The 16,002-nt window shown below is 56.7% G+C and overlaps 6 protein-coding genes across 6 annotated transcripts; 4 read left to right on the top strand and 2 right to left on the bottom strand.

The window, feature by feature from the left end:
- Window positions 1-223: 223 nt before the first annotated feature.
- Window positions 224-2,554, top strand: EsH8_VIII_000364 (mismatch repair ATPase MLH1; the record flags this gene model as incomplete). The annotated part of the gene is made up of 3 exons (XM_083269406.1): window positions 224-316; window positions 373-552; window positions 602-2,554. The coding sequence occupies 3 exons, from the start codon at window positions 224-226 to the stop codon at window positions 2,552-2,554; spliced, it is 2,226 nt and encodes a 741-aa protein (XP_083129174.1).
- A 2,113-nt stretch (window positions 2,555-4,667) lies between these two features.
- Window positions 4,668-5,737, top strand: EsH8_VIII_000363 (DUF202 domain-containing protein; the record flags this gene model as incomplete). The annotated part of the gene is made up of 5 exons (XM_083269405.1): window positions 4,668-4,771; window positions 4,862-4,971; window positions 5,143-5,322; window positions 5,437-5,498; window positions 5,588-5,737. The coding sequence occupies 5 exons, from the start codon at window positions 4,668-4,670 to the stop codon at window positions 5,735-5,737; spliced, it is 606 nt and encodes a 201-aa protein (XP_083129173.1).
- Window positions 5,738-5,982: 245 nt separating this feature from the next.
- On the bottom strand, window positions 5,983-8,108 carry EsH8_VIII_000362 (uncharacterized protein; the record flags this gene model as incomplete). The annotated part of the gene is made up of 2 exons (XM_083269404.1): window positions 5,983-6,752; window positions 6,818-8,108. 2 exons carry the CDS (start codon window positions 8,106-8,108, stop codon window positions 5,983-5,985), a joined length of 2,061 nt encoding a protein of 686 aa, XP_083129172.1.
- Window positions 8,109-9,375: 1,267 nt separating this feature from the next.
- Window positions 9,376-11,439, top strand: EsH8_VIII_000361 (uncharacterized protein; the record flags this gene model as incomplete). The annotated part of the gene is made up of 2 exons (XM_083269403.1): window positions 9,376-9,771; window positions 9,826-11,439. 2 exons carry the CDS (start codon window positions 9,376-9,378, stop codon window positions 11,437-11,439), a joined length of 2,010 nt encoding a protein of 669 aa, XP_083129171.1.
- Window positions 11,440-11,935: 496 nt separating this feature from the next.
- On the bottom strand, window positions 11,936-12,645 carry EsH8_VIII_000360 (uncharacterized protein; the record flags this gene model as incomplete). Its single annotated transcript, XM_083269402.1, has 2 exons — window positions 11,936-12,505; window positions 12,571-12,645. 2 exons carry the CDS (start codon window positions 12,643-12,645, stop codon window positions 11,936-11,938), a joined length of 645 nt encoding a protein of 214 aa, XP_083129170.1.
- A 325-nt stretch (window positions 12,646-12,970) lies between these two features.
- Window positions 12,971-15,725, top strand: EsH8_VIII_000359 (ATP-dependent RNA helicase DBP10; the record flags this gene model as incomplete). The annotated part of the gene is made up of 2 exons (XM_083269401.1): window positions 12,971-13,247; window positions 13,306-15,725. The coding sequence occupies 2 exons, from the start codon at window positions 12,971-12,973 to the stop codon at window positions 15,723-15,725; spliced, it is 2,697 nt and encodes an 898-aa protein (XP_083129169.1).
- Window positions 15,726-16,002: the final 277 nt, after the last annotated feature.

The following is a 16,002-nucleotide window of genomic DNA, read 5'->3' as shown; positions in this document are numbered from 1 at the left end:
CAGCCCACAGTGAACAGAGGATTCGACTTCAACTCACCTCTCAGCTTCTCGGCATCGTCAAGTCATTTGGCAGCCTTGACCCGTCGACATCCCCAGGACGGCCGGTTTGGTCGAGTGGAGGCGTGAAGCCATTCGAAGATATTTCGTTCCTCGTTGACGCCTTGCTAAACCACGACCGCCTCACTTCGTTCGTGTCACCCCGCTTCTGTCAGCCCAGTTGACCATGTCTGATGCCATGGAAATCGACCTTCCTTCGGGAACGAAGCGGAAGGCCGAGGACGATCCAGACGAGTCTCGCGCTCCCCGTCGCATCCGGGTGAGTCGCACGTTCAGCCTCACCTGACATATCGCATCTCTGACATGCACTTGCAGGCGCTAGACCCCCATGTAGTCAACAAGATCGCGGCAGGAGAGATCATTGTTGCGCCCGTTAACGCCTTGAAAGAGTTGATCGAGAACTCGGTTGATGCCGGCGCCACCGCCCTTGAGGTATTGGTCAAAGAGGGTGGTCTCAAACTCCTTCAGATTACCGACAATGGCTCTGGCATCCAGGTATGACATGACCGTGTGACGCTGTAGCCTCTTTCTAATCCTTTTGTAGAAAGACGACATGGAGATCCTTTGTGAACGCCACACAACGTCCAAGATCACCTCCTTCGAGGACCTCACTTCCATCGCCACATATGGGTTCAGAGGCGAAGCACTAGCAAGCATCAGCCACATCGCCCACCTCTCAGTGACCACAAAGACCAAGGAGTCAAATTGCGCATGGCGCGCCAGCTACCTTGATGGCAAGCTGGCTCCTGCTAAACCCGGCCAGTCGGCGGAACCAAAGCCCACTGCCGGCCGCCAGGGCACCCAGATCAGCGTCGAAGACATGTTTTATAACATACCAACTCGTCGACGGGCTTTCAGGTCGCCTGCCGAGGAGTACAACAAGATCATTGACATCGTCGGGCGTTACGCCATCCACTGTAAGGGAGTGGCCTTCTCCTGCAAGAAGCATGGCGAGTCGGGAACGAGTGTCTCCATCCAGGCTGGCGCGAGCGAAGTTGATCGCATACGGCAGATCTACGGCTCAAGCGTCGCGAACGAGCTGATGCAATTCTCTACCTCGGAAGACCGTTGGGGCTTTCAAGCTAGCGGTTGGGCTACTAATGCCAATTACAACATCAAGAAGACCACCTTCCTTTTGTTCATTAACCACCGATGTGTCGAGTCAACCAATATTAAAAAGGCTCTCGAGCAGCTGTACGCGACGTTTCTGCCCAAAGGCGGCCGTCCATTTATCTACCTCAGCCTGGAAATCGACCCCGCCCGCGTTGATGTCAACGTTCATCCCACCAAACAGGAGGTACACTTCTTGAACGAGGATGAAGTTATCCAGTCAATATGCGAACACATTCGATCGAAGCTGGCAGAGGTAGACACAAGTCGGACGTTCATGACACAGAGTCTGCTCCCAGGCAGTGAGCTGATGGGTCTGTCCGTCCCGCCCGAGGACGAGGGCACACCAGCAACACCAGCGCGTGAGACCCCGGGATCGAAGCGGTTGCGAAGGAATTCTAACAGCCTCGTCCGCACCGACACGAGCCTGCGCAAAATTACTAGCATGCTTCCCTCGGTTACAGCAGCAACGCCCTCCAAGGCCTCCCCAACAGCAGCAGCAGCAGCTGCTGCTGCTGTTTCTGCTGACGAGAGTGGCTTGTCTGCCTCGGAGAACATCCAGTACGAGATTGTGGACCGGCCGTTTGCGCCGATGAGGCTTACTAGCATCAAGGAGCTTCGGGCTGAAGTTAGAGAGGATATGCACAACGACCTGACAGACATCTTCGCGAATCACACATTTGTCGGCATCGTTGACGAGCGCCGGCGTTTAGCTGCCATCCAGGGAGGTGTCAAGCTTTACCTTATTGACTACGGCCGTACCTGCTATGAGTATTGCTATCAAGTTGGCCTCACGGATTTTGGAAACTTTGGCACAATCCGATTCACGCCACCGTTGGATCTCCGCGGGATCCTTCGAGTGGGTGCCGACATAGAGAAGAGCAACATCGAGTCCCCGGATGAGGATTTTGTCGTCGAGGACGTCGTTGAGAAAGTTGCTGCCCAGCTGATAGAGCGACGTGAGATGCTTGCTGAGTACTTTTCGCTTGAAGTCACCCCTGCAGGCGAGCTGCTCACCATCCCCCTCCTGATCAAGGGCTACACGCCCGCCATGGTCAAGTTGCCCCGCTTCCTGCTCCGGCTGGGGCCTTGCGTTGACTGGACGGATGAGAAACTGTGTTTCGATACGTTTTTGAAAGAACTAGCGTCATTCTACGTGCCCGAGCAATTGCCCCCGACAGTTGGCGGGGAGGCTGATGAGAATGACGAGGAAGGTAGACTGGATGAACGTCTTGCAAATCGGCGGAGGAATGTACGCTGGGCGATGGAGCATGTGTTCTTTCCCGCTTTCAAAGCGAGGTTAGTGGCGACGACGGCGCTGATGAAGGCAGCTGTGTTAGAGGTTGCCGACTTGAAAGGTTTATATCGAGTATTTGAGCGATGCTGAAGAGTAGAAGAACAAAATTAGAACAGTGGTAGCATTCGATGGCCACTATAAACTGTCCCATGTTTCCCAGAAATGAATCCTAAAATTCTATTTGATTTGCACCAATGGCCCAATCGAAAATTTCTTTCCAAATACTATTTCTTTTTGTCGCCTTGCTGATGTTACATGGCCTCGGAAGAGCTATTCGCATAGCTGGCGTGACAGTGATAAACGAGTCGGCAGAAAGTTTTTAATACCACCAACTCAACAACTGCATCTGATGTAATGGGCGGCAATTTCAAGAGGCTGTAGTAACATGCCCGACACCTAATGGACCGGAATCCGTTAGTCGTAGCCGAAAATTTTGTAGGGTACGAACATTACCCTTTCGAATCCAATACATTTGTGTGCAATATACGAACTTTTGAGAACTAGGGTTGCATTGCTACTTTCTTAGGTTTAGATTTTGCCTCCCGAACATCACTTCTGGATAGCCTTAAACCTACGCTCACTTGATACCTGTACTATCCGGGGATTTCCAAAGTCCATTGGCCCCGGAGGATGTGTTGGGTAGTAGGGAGACTGCCGGTGCCATCGTGCGTGCTGCTCGGCATTGCGCTGGCAGCATTCACCGGCTTCGTATACCGCACATCACCTCACTGACTTTACTGATGGTTTCGTAAACGTTGTCCGAATAAGTTTCCTACTGGTGATATTTGGCCGATGGGATATCTGGGCAAAATATGGATGATTTCTCCCCAGCTACTGTAAACCTGGGATTTCTTTTTGAAACTGTTGACAAGCCGCAAGCAACACTGTATACACCAATGAACTCTCTAAATTGAATTTGGACTGGTGCAGGAGTTGAAGCCGTAGTGCTGGTACTGGATTACCAGCACCGAGCACAGTATATTTTTATATGTGCTTGAGTAAAAGGTCCACAGAGGCTGGCCGTTTAGCAATGTCCAACCGCAATTGCTGGAGCTACGCTTCAGGTTCTGTGTAGCTCGGAAAGACGTTACAAACATGCGGTTGACCCGTTGGAGGAGACCTTTGTTTTGCGTCGAAAAAGTAGTTAGCCCCAAACGTGGCCTCGGGCACCATGGCATCTTTCCGGCTTTTGAGTTGTTGTTCACGAAGCAGACATCTGTGAAACCTATCTTAAGGGTAACCCCCTCCCTCCCCCCCCCTAAATCTACTATTTGGGAGATTCTATCTGGCATCTGAAAGAAGAAGATAATGTACAGAAAACAGTCTGCCAGCTCCTTCGGTCGATGAGCTCACAAATATTTTCTTCGTTTGGAACAGCGGCCGTACATCGTCAAATATTTAGCCGTCGCACATAATTATTTACAATGACGCCGTCTCCTTGTCTCCACAACGGCAACTGATTCCCTGATGCCCATTGCCAGTATTGACGGCGGTCAATATCTGTATCTTCTCAAACCTTTCCTACGCTAATAACTCGCAACAGCCTTTTGTGTGGGACAAAGCAAGAAAAAGAGCCTCGGTTTTCTAACGGGTTGCACCGTACGGAGCCTACATGGAGGTTTGCCCGACATATTGCGCATGGTGAACAATTAACTACGATGAAGAAGTTGGGATATGCGAGTAGCTTGCCGGCTGGCCGGCATGATGGGCGGCTGAGTGAGAGCGGCATCCGTTCATGGGTTGGGTTTCGGGGTCTACAAGTTTATTGAAACGAACCCCCGCCCGGATTGCAATCCACCTAAGCAAATCACGTTACTGGCTTGTGCCCAAGTACCCCGTAAAGACGCAGGCATTACCTTAAGCGATTTCGACAAAAAGAAAAAAAAAACATTTTAAGAGGGTTGGGTGTAAGTTGGACGAGGCAAACAAAAAATGGACCACACCGGCCGCACCGATCGCCGTTGCCGTACAGTGTCCGTCTAGTTGGGAACACGGCGCCAAGCCTTACCCCAGGCCGCCGCACCGTGCTGAAATCACATCATACATGGCGCTTGTGATCAAATCCGGCCGCCATTTCCAAAAACCTTCTTTCCCCAGACTCGTTATCTCGTCGCCCTGCATATCGTCTTCACCCCGAGACTGAGAAGAACTCATTCGTTCCGCGTACCGCGATAAGACAAATAAAGAGAATAAGAAAGGGGAAATGGCATCACGACCCGACATTGACGATGAAGACCTGACATTTACCTGCTGCGCGCCCCTTCGGCCCTCGGAGCTCATGAGGCCCATCGAGGTCGGCGAGATTGGGTAAGTCATCACCAAGCCAAACCGACCAAACGATTCTTTGGTCGATATCGAGCCAACTCCCTTCTCACGCGAAACCTCTCAACCTGATAGCGGCCTAGGCCACGCCGGGAAAGCAACCTTTCTCACATGGCCCATCTTCGGCCCCCTGCTCTTCCAGAACGAGACGAGCGACGCCCGCGACCACTGCGCGAATGAGAGGAGTACGTCCCCAACCACCACGATCGATCGTCATCTCATACATCACGGACATCTTCTCCCCGCCCTTAAAAAAAAAACCCAAAACCAGATCCCATCTCACGTAACACACAGTTTGTGAATTGAATATGACCGAAATGGAAACTAATCATGGCACGTCGTCTCTGCGCGCACAGCATTCCTGTCCTACCTACGCCTCTCGGTCTACATGTCCATCGTCGCCGTCGCCATCGTCCTCTCGTTCCACCTGAAGTCCGAGCCCAGCCAGCTCGAGCTGCGCATGGCCAAGCCCCTCGGCATCATCTTCTGGATCCTCGCCGTCTCTTGTCTGTGTCTCGGCATCGGCAACTACATCAGTGAGCCGACCTCTCTGTCACCCCCCCCCCCCCCCCCCCCCCCCCCCCCGGTGCCTTAACCCCGCCGGAGGGTTTGGGGATATGCGCCGCCGCCGACTAACCAACCCTCTCCAGAAACCGTAAACAAGTACAGCCGGAAAACGGCCATTGTGCAGACAGGATGGCGGACGCAGCTCGTGAGTAACCCTCCAATTCAACCTCTGCGGGAAGCAAACCCCCATGTCGCGAGGCCCCCTCTCGCCGGTGCTAACGGGTTACTCTGCAGATCCTCTCCGTCGTGGCTCTCAGCATCGTCGGGACCTGCGTCGTGCTCCTGGTCATTGCCAAGATCACCGCCAACGCCCAGAAGGAGGGGGGTTCGTCAGGGTCAAATGCCGCGGCCGCCTACGTGGCCGCTGGCCAGATTTTGAAATAAAAAACCAATTCAGATTTTTTTTCCGTTTATTCGCCCTATTACCCTTTCCCGTGTCCCCCCACCCCGTGTCTTCGCCGCGCCGTATCAGTCCCCTGGCTGATGTCCATCCTGTGGGTATATAAAAGAAGAAGAAAGGAAAGAAACAAAAAAGTAACAAGAGACTTCTATGTAAAATACAAAGTTGGCAGGACAAGCCTCCTCCCCCCCCCCCCCCCCCCCCCCCACCGGTTGGACCAGCTCTCAGATCACCCCTTGAGTTTGCCGTCGGGCGTGCAGAACAGGTCCCTCGCCGACCCGTCAATGTGGTCCCGTTGCATCTCTTCCCTGCTGCACCCGCCGACCTCCTCGCGCCACGAGAACATGTATTCCACCGCCTTCTGGTACACGTCGCGGAGGTTCGTGCCGTCGCCCTCCCAGGCGAGCAGCGGGAGATCGTTGCAGGCGGCAAGGCTGCCGTTGTTCGGAAGGGTGTCCAGCGTCTGGACCATGGACCCGGCCGTGTACGCCGACTCGGCCAGGCTAGCCGTCTTCTTCCTCTCGGCCCCCTCCTTCTCGTACTCCTCGGGGGGCTGGTACAGCTCCCGGTGCACTGTCGCGAGAGTGGCCGCCGTCTCGGCGCTGGGGTACACCGTGAAGTAGCCCCTCAGCCGGGAGAGGCGCAGGACGTGCTCGAGCCAGGAGGGGAACTTCTTGCTCACTTTCTTCTCCGTGACCAGCGCCGGGGACGGCTCGTCTCTCAGCTCGTGCTGCAGCGCATCGACCTGGGACACGAGGCCGTGCAGCTCGACCCACCTGTCGCCGAAGAAGAGGATGGCATTGTTGTTGGGGGCTTGCCACAGGTACGACGTCCCCATGTCGTCGTCCTTGGCGCCCGCCGCCGTCGGTTCTATGAAGTCCTCCTTGCCATTCAGGTACATGGAAGGCGACGTCATGCTGATTCCCAGGAGTCGCTGGTCCCACTTCTGCAGGATCGATAGGCGGGAGTAGCGGTACTCCAGCGCGGAATACTTGAGGTCTTTGCCACACGGTCAGTATACAAAACACCGGGTAAAAGAAAAAGGGGGTTGGCGGGCGTCTTACAGTGAAAGAAGCCCGGCGAAAGCTCGGCCTGCGGCGAGAGGACGAGAATGTGAGAGTACTTGGGCGTCGTTGGCCAGAACGACTCCAGGAAGCGGATGGAGCTCTCCTCCTCGGACATCCGCTGGCGGGGGACCCTGTGCCTCAGCGAGAGCATCTGCACGCGGCCGGGGTTGTGCACGTGCGGCGGCGGCCAGCGGAACGTCTCGAGGAACTTGGCCGTGGCCGGCTCGATGTCCTGCGGGAGCTCGATGGTGAGGTGCGGGATGGAGAAGGCGGTGAAGTCGGCGTCGTTGAGCGATTTGAGCAGCCGCAGCAGGCTGCCAGAGCCGCGGGCCGGGGCCTGGATCAGGATGTCGACGCTCATCTGGTTCCACGCGGCCAGCGAGGCGCTGTCCAGCTTGGACAGCCAGGAGAGGTGCGTCCAGGCGTTTGCCGGGAGCTCGATGAGCGGCGCCTTGAGCCGGCCGGCCTCGTCGCGCATGCCCTTGGCGAAGTGCAGGTTCTCGTCGTCGGAGCCGTCCACTATGATGGCCTGCGGATGCATGTAGGTATTGATGTGGCGCAAGGCGCGGACGACGGCCGTCTCGAGTCGGGCATCGGACGAGAGGGTGGAGAAGTCGACCCGGGCGTCGTGCCAGATGATGTAGCAGGTCTCGTCCACTCCGTTGATCTTCTTGAGGTCCTCCAGGTCGATTTCGCTCCTGCTCATGACGGCGAAGTGCACGTAGCTCCTCAGCTCGGTGCCCATCTTGCAGGCGAACGGCAGCAAGGCCGAGACGCTTTGCAGGTTGGAGGCGGCGAAGAGGACGTTCTGGTTGCTGGGCTGGCTCCCCTTGGTGGCGGCAATCGCGTGCAGCGAGTTGGCGAGGCGGTGGAACTTGATGGGCCCGTTGTAGTCGTGGTCGGCGCCCGGCGCAACGGGCTGGCCCTTGGCCTTGCGGCCGCTCTTTCGGGACGAGGCGGCGTCGCGCGACTTGGAGGAGTAGTCTCGGGGGCCGTCGGTGTACGGGTAGATGTAGTTCGGCGGGCGCTCGCCGAAGCCGAGGGAGAGGTCGCTCAGCAGATACCAGAGGCCGCAGGCGATGAGGAAGAGGTAGGCGATGCGTCGGAAGAGGCGGCGGGAGGGCATCTTGGGGGCGGGTTGCCATTGGGGGTTTCGGCTTCGCAGCAGCATGGGGTTCTTGATTCCGGCGGCGCCGGCGCCGGCGCGGTGGTGATCGTCGTCCTTCTTCCCCATCTCTTCATCGCTGAGGAAAACGAAGGAGCGTAGTTGGCGCCATGGGTCCGGCATGCTTCTCTATCAGGGACGGACGGAGTTGCAAGCAAGCAGACAGCGACGGGCCAAGGGGAAAAGGGAGGGGAGGAAAAAGAAAGGTAGGTTCGCGGGCAAACACGGTCACCGAAAGGACTGAGGTTGGGAGGGAGATGATCCGAGGGTCGGGGCGTCTCACATCTTCCCGTCGACGTAGATATTTTGCTGCGTAGAGCTTCCAGAGGAGGACAGCACAGCAGTTGAAACTGGACGGGACGGGACCGGACAGGACAGGACAGGTGGACGTGAGGTGGGAAACAAAACGAGTGGTCCCTGTCCCTGTCCCCCTTCCCCTTCGTCTGCCCCTAGGTGCCGGCAATTGATCACTCAGATCCAGGGTTGCCAGTCCACGTCCACTCCTTGCTTCTGGGCTGTGCAGTGCGCTGCAGTGTGAGCTTGGTGGGTTGGGATGTAGGTGGGCCTGTGGAGCTGGCCGGAGCTTTGGATGGGGACCTGGAAGCTTGCTGCGTGTCACTGTGCACAATCGCACTGATGGACAATTATGGTTCATGCGTGTGCCAAAGACCGATCCCGAGAGATAATTACCTAGAAAGTGAGTGAGACGGCTAGCGGCGGGGAGGGAAAGGGATGGAAGTGGAGGGTGGAGGATGAGACAGGGTGTCACTGTCACTGTCACTGACTGACGATTGACCTCTAATACGAAGGAGAAGGGCATTTGGTTCGTAGAGGAAGCACCGCACAGCACAGCACATGCGGGGAGGTTGAAGCCCAGCGCGCCCAAGCAGTCGTCAGTGACTTGGTTTGGTCTGGCTCTCTGCTCTGCTCTGCACATCGGCCGCCTCCACCATGTACCATGTACCGTGCCTGACTCTAGCGTGGTGCAGCTAGCGGGCAAGCGGGGAAGGGTACCGGCCTCGACCGTCACAGCTGTCGCAGCGTTCCACTGCACGCTTCACTGCACTGTCTGTCAGCGGGTGGGTGCCAGGACGGACTGACCTCAGATGAGGGGCCGGGGCGGGAACTCGAGCCACATTGTGGCTGCCCGTGGCAACGGGTGGGTGAATTTTTTTCTCGTCTTTTTTTTTTCTGGATAATAATTAAAGCACTGACTGGTTGACGGTGCTGTCTGTCACAGGGTCTCTCATTCTGGTCGGTCACGAAGCGAACTATAATATACGAATAAGAGACATACCGGGAATTTTTTCCCGAATTCTTATTCCCCGTTGCGTGAACTTGAAGCATCCCAACTGCTCCTCAGACCACACAGAAAAGACGTCCGCTCACCATGGGAAAGTCAAGACGAAACAGAGGCGGCCAAAGCCATCGCAAGGACCCCATCGCCAAAACCGTCAAGCCGCCCTCCGACCCCGAGCTCGCCGCCCTCAGGGAAAAGTCCATCTTGCCCGTCATCAAGGACCTGCAGAGCTCCGAGCCCAAGTCGCGCACTGCCGCCGCCGAGGCCGTCTCAAACCTCGTCTCCAATGAGAAGTGCCGGAAACTGCTGCTGCGGGAGCAGATCGTTCACATCGTCCTCAATGAGACCCTCACCGACGCCAGCATCGAGAGCCGTGCCGCCGGCTGGGACATTTTGAGGGTCCTCGCCGAGGAGGAGGAGGCCGACTTTTGCATCCACCTGTACCGTCAAGATGTCCTGAGCGCCACCGGCTTCGCCTCCCAGACTGTAAGTACATGCGCAAACAGTTGCGACGATGCTTAGTGCTGATCAGCCTTCCAGATTCTTCAAAACCTCGCAAGGGGCGCGTCTCTCAGCAAGGGCGAGTTGAAGGTGACTTGGGCAATCGCCGAGTCCGTCGTCGCCCTCCTGTCTGCCCTTGCCGAGGCCCAGGATGAGATTCTCGAGGCCATTGTGAGCATCGAGGGCATCAAGAACCTGCTATTCACCATTGTCGCTCATGCCGACTCACCGTCGAGCATCTGCCTCGATGCCCTGTCTGCTCTCCTGACTTTGTCCGAGGACAACCAGCGTTTGGCCGAGGATGTCGTCGCCGATGAGAACCCCAAGCCCCTCACCGCCCTGACCAAGTTGCAGGCGACCCCTGATGCCAAGGGTGTCCTCGCCTGCGGCATTCTGCACAACATCTTCACCACCTTGCAATGGTTTGACGGAACCCCGGGACCGAGAAGCCTGTCTGATGCCTCCCTCATTCCTACCTTGTCCTCGGCACTCAAGGACACCAAGCAGGAATCCGACCTGCCGCCCAAGAGCCAATGGTCCAACCCCAACGAAGTTCTCCAGCTTGCTTTGGAGATTCTCGCCGACATTGGAACCACGCTTCAGCAGTCCCTGCAAGGCGGCAGCAAGAAGGAGGGAGAGGCCGGTGGCCAGGTTGGCGATGACACCGCTATGGAGGAGGACGACATCGAAGAGGACAAGGCCTCTGGCGAGGAAGACAATGCCGAGGAAGAAGATGAGGACGACGACGAGATGGACGACGACGACTTGCAGGCCGACATGGACATGGTGACAGGGGCCGACGATGACCTCGAGGACGAGGCGAGCATGGACGACCTCCCGACCCTGCGCGAGCTGGTACAACAAGCCATCCCGCAGCTGATTAGCCTCATCAACCAATCTTCGCAGACGGAGGATGCCGTGCGCCTGCAAGCGCACGCTCTGTCTGCCCTCAGCAACATTGCCTGGTCCATCTCCGTCTTCGACTTCTCCGATGACCACAACGCGGGCATCCTGAAGGCGTGGACATCTTCCGGCAAGGCCATCTGGGGCAAGGTTATCGGTCCCATCCTGGCTGCCAACACTGCCGATGTCGAGCTGGCGACCAAGGTGACCAGTCTCGCTTGGGCCGTGGCCCGAAGCCTGCCTCGCCGTGTGCCCCTGAGCGGCGACGAGCACAACAAGTTCATGGCGCTCTACCAGGCGACCAAGAACCTCCCCAGCAACACCGTGGACGACACCAAGGGGGAGAAGTCGAAGGACGAGGAGCCGGAGGACCCCTTCCAAGGTCTTGGCGTCAAATGCATCGGTGTTCTGGGCCAGCTGGCGCGGCACCCAGCCCCCACTGCACTCAACCGGGAGATTGGCATCTTCCTCATCACCGTTCTTACGGCTCTGCCCGAGACCCCGGCAGCCGACGCTGTCGAGGCTCTCAACCAGCTGTTCGACATCTACGGCGACGAAGACCTGCCGTGCGACAAGGAGGTCTTCTGGAAGGACAACTTCCTGCAGCACCTCGAGGCAGCCCAGCCCAAGGTGAAGGCCTTGGTCAAGACGGTCGACAAGAGAACCATGCCTGAGCTTCGGACTCGCGTCGACGAGGCGGTGTTGAACCTCGGACGGTTCGTCCAGTACAAGAAGAAGAACCAGCCGTGACAAACAAAGAGCAGCAAGATGGACATGGGAGGATTTCAATGGCACGGATTCACGTCTTGGGATGATAGGTACCAAACCAAACCTACCAAGAATTTTGAGGGACGCCCTGCCTCCGAGGAGGGTTCTTGAGGCGCCAAAAAAGAACAATTTTGGTCTTGTTTTTTGGGGGGGATCATGATGCAAGCAGAGCCACGATTTGACGGTTGGGAGGGATAGGTTGCTTACCTGGGTAGATGGGGGGAAGCCTCGCGAAAAAGAAAAGCGTTAAAAGTTTTGGGAACATGAACAATGCACTTCTGACATAGTTAGGGACATAACCGCGGTGGTCAATAACAAACTCACTGGCTCATTGATGTAACCATGCCGTGCATGTGCGATCGAATCCGTAGTCGAGACCTGCCAAGTCATGATGAGGTCTCCCAAAAAACACCCTCCGCCCCGCCTGTAAAGACAAGAAAAGAAAATCCGCAAAGCCAAACCCTATCGCGGCACCGAATCAACCGATGGGCTTCATCTTCTTCTTCTTCTTGCCGTCACCCGACTTGCCCTTTTGGAAACTCCGCCAGCTATCGATGCGTTGGTCCCGCGTCGCCTCCCAGTCCTGCTCGTGCTGCCTCTTGCGCTTCCGCTGCTCCGTCTCGTCGTCCTGCTTCTTCTGCTCGCGTCCCTCCTCCTGCATCTGCGCCTTCATCTGTCGCCTCCGGCGGTGCTCATTGTCAATCAGCACCTCGCGCGCCTTGTCGCGCCACTTCTTGGCGAACTCGTCCGTCTTGAGCTCCGGGCTGTCGACCGTCCATTTGTTCTCGCGGATCAATAGCATACGCGCGTCGGCGATGGCCTCGTCAAGCCGCTCGCGATGCTTCTCGTCCATCAGCTCCGTCTGCGCCTTCTTGAGCCGGTCGAAGGCGTCTGGCGCCAGCGGGTTCTTGGTCTTGTCGGGATGGATGAGGAGGGACTTTTTGCGGTAGGTGAATTTGATGTCTGACTCGGGGACACCTGGTTGGAGATCGAGGACGGCGTAGGCGTCTAACCTGAAGGCCTTCAGGATTCTGTCGATTTCCGCATCCTGCAGAGGGGTTCTGTTAGCGCTGCGAAGGGGCACTCGAAGCTGTTTGTTTACGATCGCATTACCTTGTCGAACTCCTTTGCCTCGAGCTCGAGCGCATCAAGGGCGTCCTTCTCTTCCTTGACGTCTGGTTCGGCCATGATTGCGTTCACGAAGCTGTCAATCGGGAGCTTTGGTAGAGGGTTCTGTGGTGCAATGAGATGTAGATGCGGTTTGAAGGGGTGGATGGTTGCGAGGTTTGGCACGAGGCTGCGATGACCGCCACCGGGGCCCGCTGAAGACCCTGGTCGATAAAGACAGCCCCACCACGCTAAGATAAGATAGCGATAAGAAATATTCTCGCCCGCCCAAATTTTCTAAGACGGCTGCCGCCAGCTCTTGGATGCTCTGCCATTTCGCAACTTGTTGAAAATCAAGAGACCGGCCAATTGACGACACACGCGGCTCCGCCACAAACCAGTCAAGATGCCTCGTCGCGCAGCTTCCCCCGCTCCCTCCGAGGGAGAGGTCGACATTGCCGACTCCCTGTTCGCCATGAACGCCGACGACAACGGAAGCGACGACGGACAGGACGCGGGCATTGACTTCGACGTTGACGGGATTCTGAACGGCAACGACCAAGGCGACGGCGATGACGATGGAGACGAGGCCTTTATTGCGCTGCAGCAAGCGGCTTCGTTCCGAAAGTCGACCAACCTGAAGGGAAAGTCGGTCAAGAAGGGTGGTGGTTTCCAGGCCATGGGTAAGTCTTGAGCGAGCTGCCTTGCTCTGTCTGCTGCGGCGATCTAACCAGTCTGCAGGTCTGAATGCGAACCTCCTCCGCGCGATTACGAAGAAGGGATTCTCGGTGCCCACGCCTATTCAGCGAAAGACCATTCCTCTGATCTTGGACCGCAAGGATGTCGTGGGTATGGCCAGAACGGGTTCCGGAAAGACTGCGGCCTTCGTGATTCCCATGATCGAGCGCCTCCGCGCCCACAGCGCAAAGGTCGGAACGCGAGCTCTGATTCTCTCGCCGTCTCGTGAATTGGCACTCCAAACCCTCAAGGTTGTCAAGGAGTTCGGCAAGGGTACGGACTTGAAGTGCATTCTGCTTGTTGGTGGTGACAGCATGGAGGACCAGTTCAACATGATGTCCTCGAACCCGGATATCGTCATCGCCACCCCTGGTCGTTTCCTCCATCTCAAGGTCGAAATGGGCCTGGACCTGTCGTCTATCAGATACGTGGTGTTTGACGAAGCCGATCGTCTTTTCGAGATGGGTTTCGCTACCCAGCTTACCGAGATTCTCCATGCTCTTCCTCTGTCGAGACAGAGTCTTCTGTTTTCCGCCACCCTTCCTGCATCCCTGGTTGAGTTTGCCAGAGCTGGCCTGCAGGACCCGAGTCTTGTGAGATTGGACGCTGAGACCAAGGTTTCCCCCGATCTCGAGAGCGCCTTTTTCTCCGTCAAGGGAGCCGAGAAGGAGGCTGCCCTGCTGCACATTCTTAATGATCTCATCAAGATGCCTCAAGGCACCCCTGACGGAATCCCCTTGGACATTGCGCCGTCAAAGAAGCGGAAGCGCCCTGACAATGGTGGTGGCAGAGGCAAACCAACAGAACACTCAACAATTATTTTCACAGCCACGAAGCACCACGTTGAATACTTGGCTCACCTGCTAATTAAGGCCGGTTATGCTGTGTCATACGTCTACGGTTCTCTGGACCAAGAAGCCCGCCGAATCAACACTGAAAACTTCCGCAATGGACGAGCAAACATTCTAGTGGTCACGGATGTCGCAGCCAGAGGTATTGACATTCCCGTGCTGGCAAACGTCATCAACTACGACTTCCCCCCGCAACCCAAGGTGTTTGTCCATCGTGTTGGACGAACTGCTCGTGCCGGCCAAAGGGGTTGGGCCTACAGCATTGTGCGTGAACTCGATACGCCCTACATGCTGGATCTCCAACTCTTCCTCGGTCGAAAGCTGGTCGTGGGCCACGAAGGCGAGACGCCGTCCTTCGCCCAAGATATCGTTGTTGGCGGACTTGCGCGAGACAGAATTGAAATCAACATGGAGTGGATGGACAAAATTCTGAAGGAAGAGCACGACATCGAGGCGCTGCGTGGCGTCTCCGTCAAGGCCGAGAAGCTTTACCTCAAGACTCGCCACTCCGCGTCGAGTCAGAGCGCAAAGCGAGCTCGTGAGATTGTAGGGTCCAAGGGCTGGAGCGCGCTGCATCCCATTTTCGGTACTGCTGCGAACGATGCCCAGCAGGCTCGCAACGACATGATGGCCAAGATCAGTGGCTACAGACCAGCCGAGACGATTTTCGAAATCGGAAGAGGTGGAAAGGGTTCGAACAGTGAGGCCGTGGAAGTGATGAAGCAGCTGCGGAAACGAATTACACCGCACCGCGGTAATGTCGAGCAGGTCGACTCCGACGAAGAGATGGAGGGCACGAATGGCGCCACGAAGCAAGCAGCTGAGAGCTCTGATGATGATGATGAGGAGGAGGAGGATGCTATGGCGGCGTACGATTCTGATGATGACGACCTCGAAGTTACAATCACAAATACCGGCGACAAGAAGAAGGGTCCTGACCCCTGGCGCGACTCGGACGTCTTCATGTCCTACACGCCCAGGACAACCAACGCCGCCGAGGAGCGCGGATACGGTGTCACCTCGGGTGCCCGGACGTCAACCTTCGTCGAAGCAGCCCGCGACGCGACGATGGATCTCACAAACGACGATACGACAAAGGGATTCGGCGAGCCGACGCGCACGCGCGGCATGCGCTGGGACAAGAAGCAGAACAAGTACGTCGCCCGCGCGAACGACGAGGACGGTTCCAAGGGCTCCAAGTACGTCCGCGGCGAGAGTGGTGTCAAGATTGCGGCCAGTTTCCAGAGTGGACGCTTCGACAGGTGGCGGAAGGCCAACAGGCTCGGACGGATACAAGTCGGTGGTATGGAGAAGGCCAACGTGCCGGACCTGCCGTCCGGCCGCCAGTACAAGCACAAGCTGGAGAAGGCGCCGAAGCAGGCCGACAAGTACAGGGACGACTACGAGGTGCGGAAGAAGAGGATCGCCGAGGCCAAGGAGAAGCGCGTCGGACAGTACAAGGACGGCGCGGGAAGCAGAAAGGAGATCAAGGGCGCCGAAGACATCCGGAAGGCCCGGTGGGAGAAGCAGAAGCGTATGGAGAAGAACGCAAGACCGACTCGCAGGAAGTAGTTGCCGTCGACTCATTTTGCGTAGATGGGATTGTATGTCAAGATATAATCAAAAAAGCGTGTGCATTAAATTCAACTTGTACCTGGCGACCTTGCGTATTCCATCCAAATCGTGCAGAGAATTCGGTGACTGTATTGACAAGCCCTTTTTTACTCGCCAAAGCTCGACATCATTCCTGTCTTTTTCCCTTCGGAAGTTACGTGGGCGAACCCGGGTGTGTTTAAGTCATGTCTTGGGACTGTCCGGCCCCACAGCGCCGGAGCCCGTCGATGGCCAA

The sequence above is a fragment of the Colletotrichum jinshuiense genome, chromosome 8 (assembly GCF_051148585.1).
Source record: "Colletotrichum jinshuiense chromosome 8, complete sequence".
In the NCBI taxonomy this organism is placed as follows: domain Eukaryota; kingdom Fungi; phylum Ascomycota; class Sordariomycetes; order Glomerellales; family Glomerellaceae; genus Colletotrichum; species Colletotrichum jinshuiense.
The sequence above is the reverse complement of the archived record's forward strand: the minus strand, read 5'-3'. Positions and strand labels throughout refer to the sequence as shown.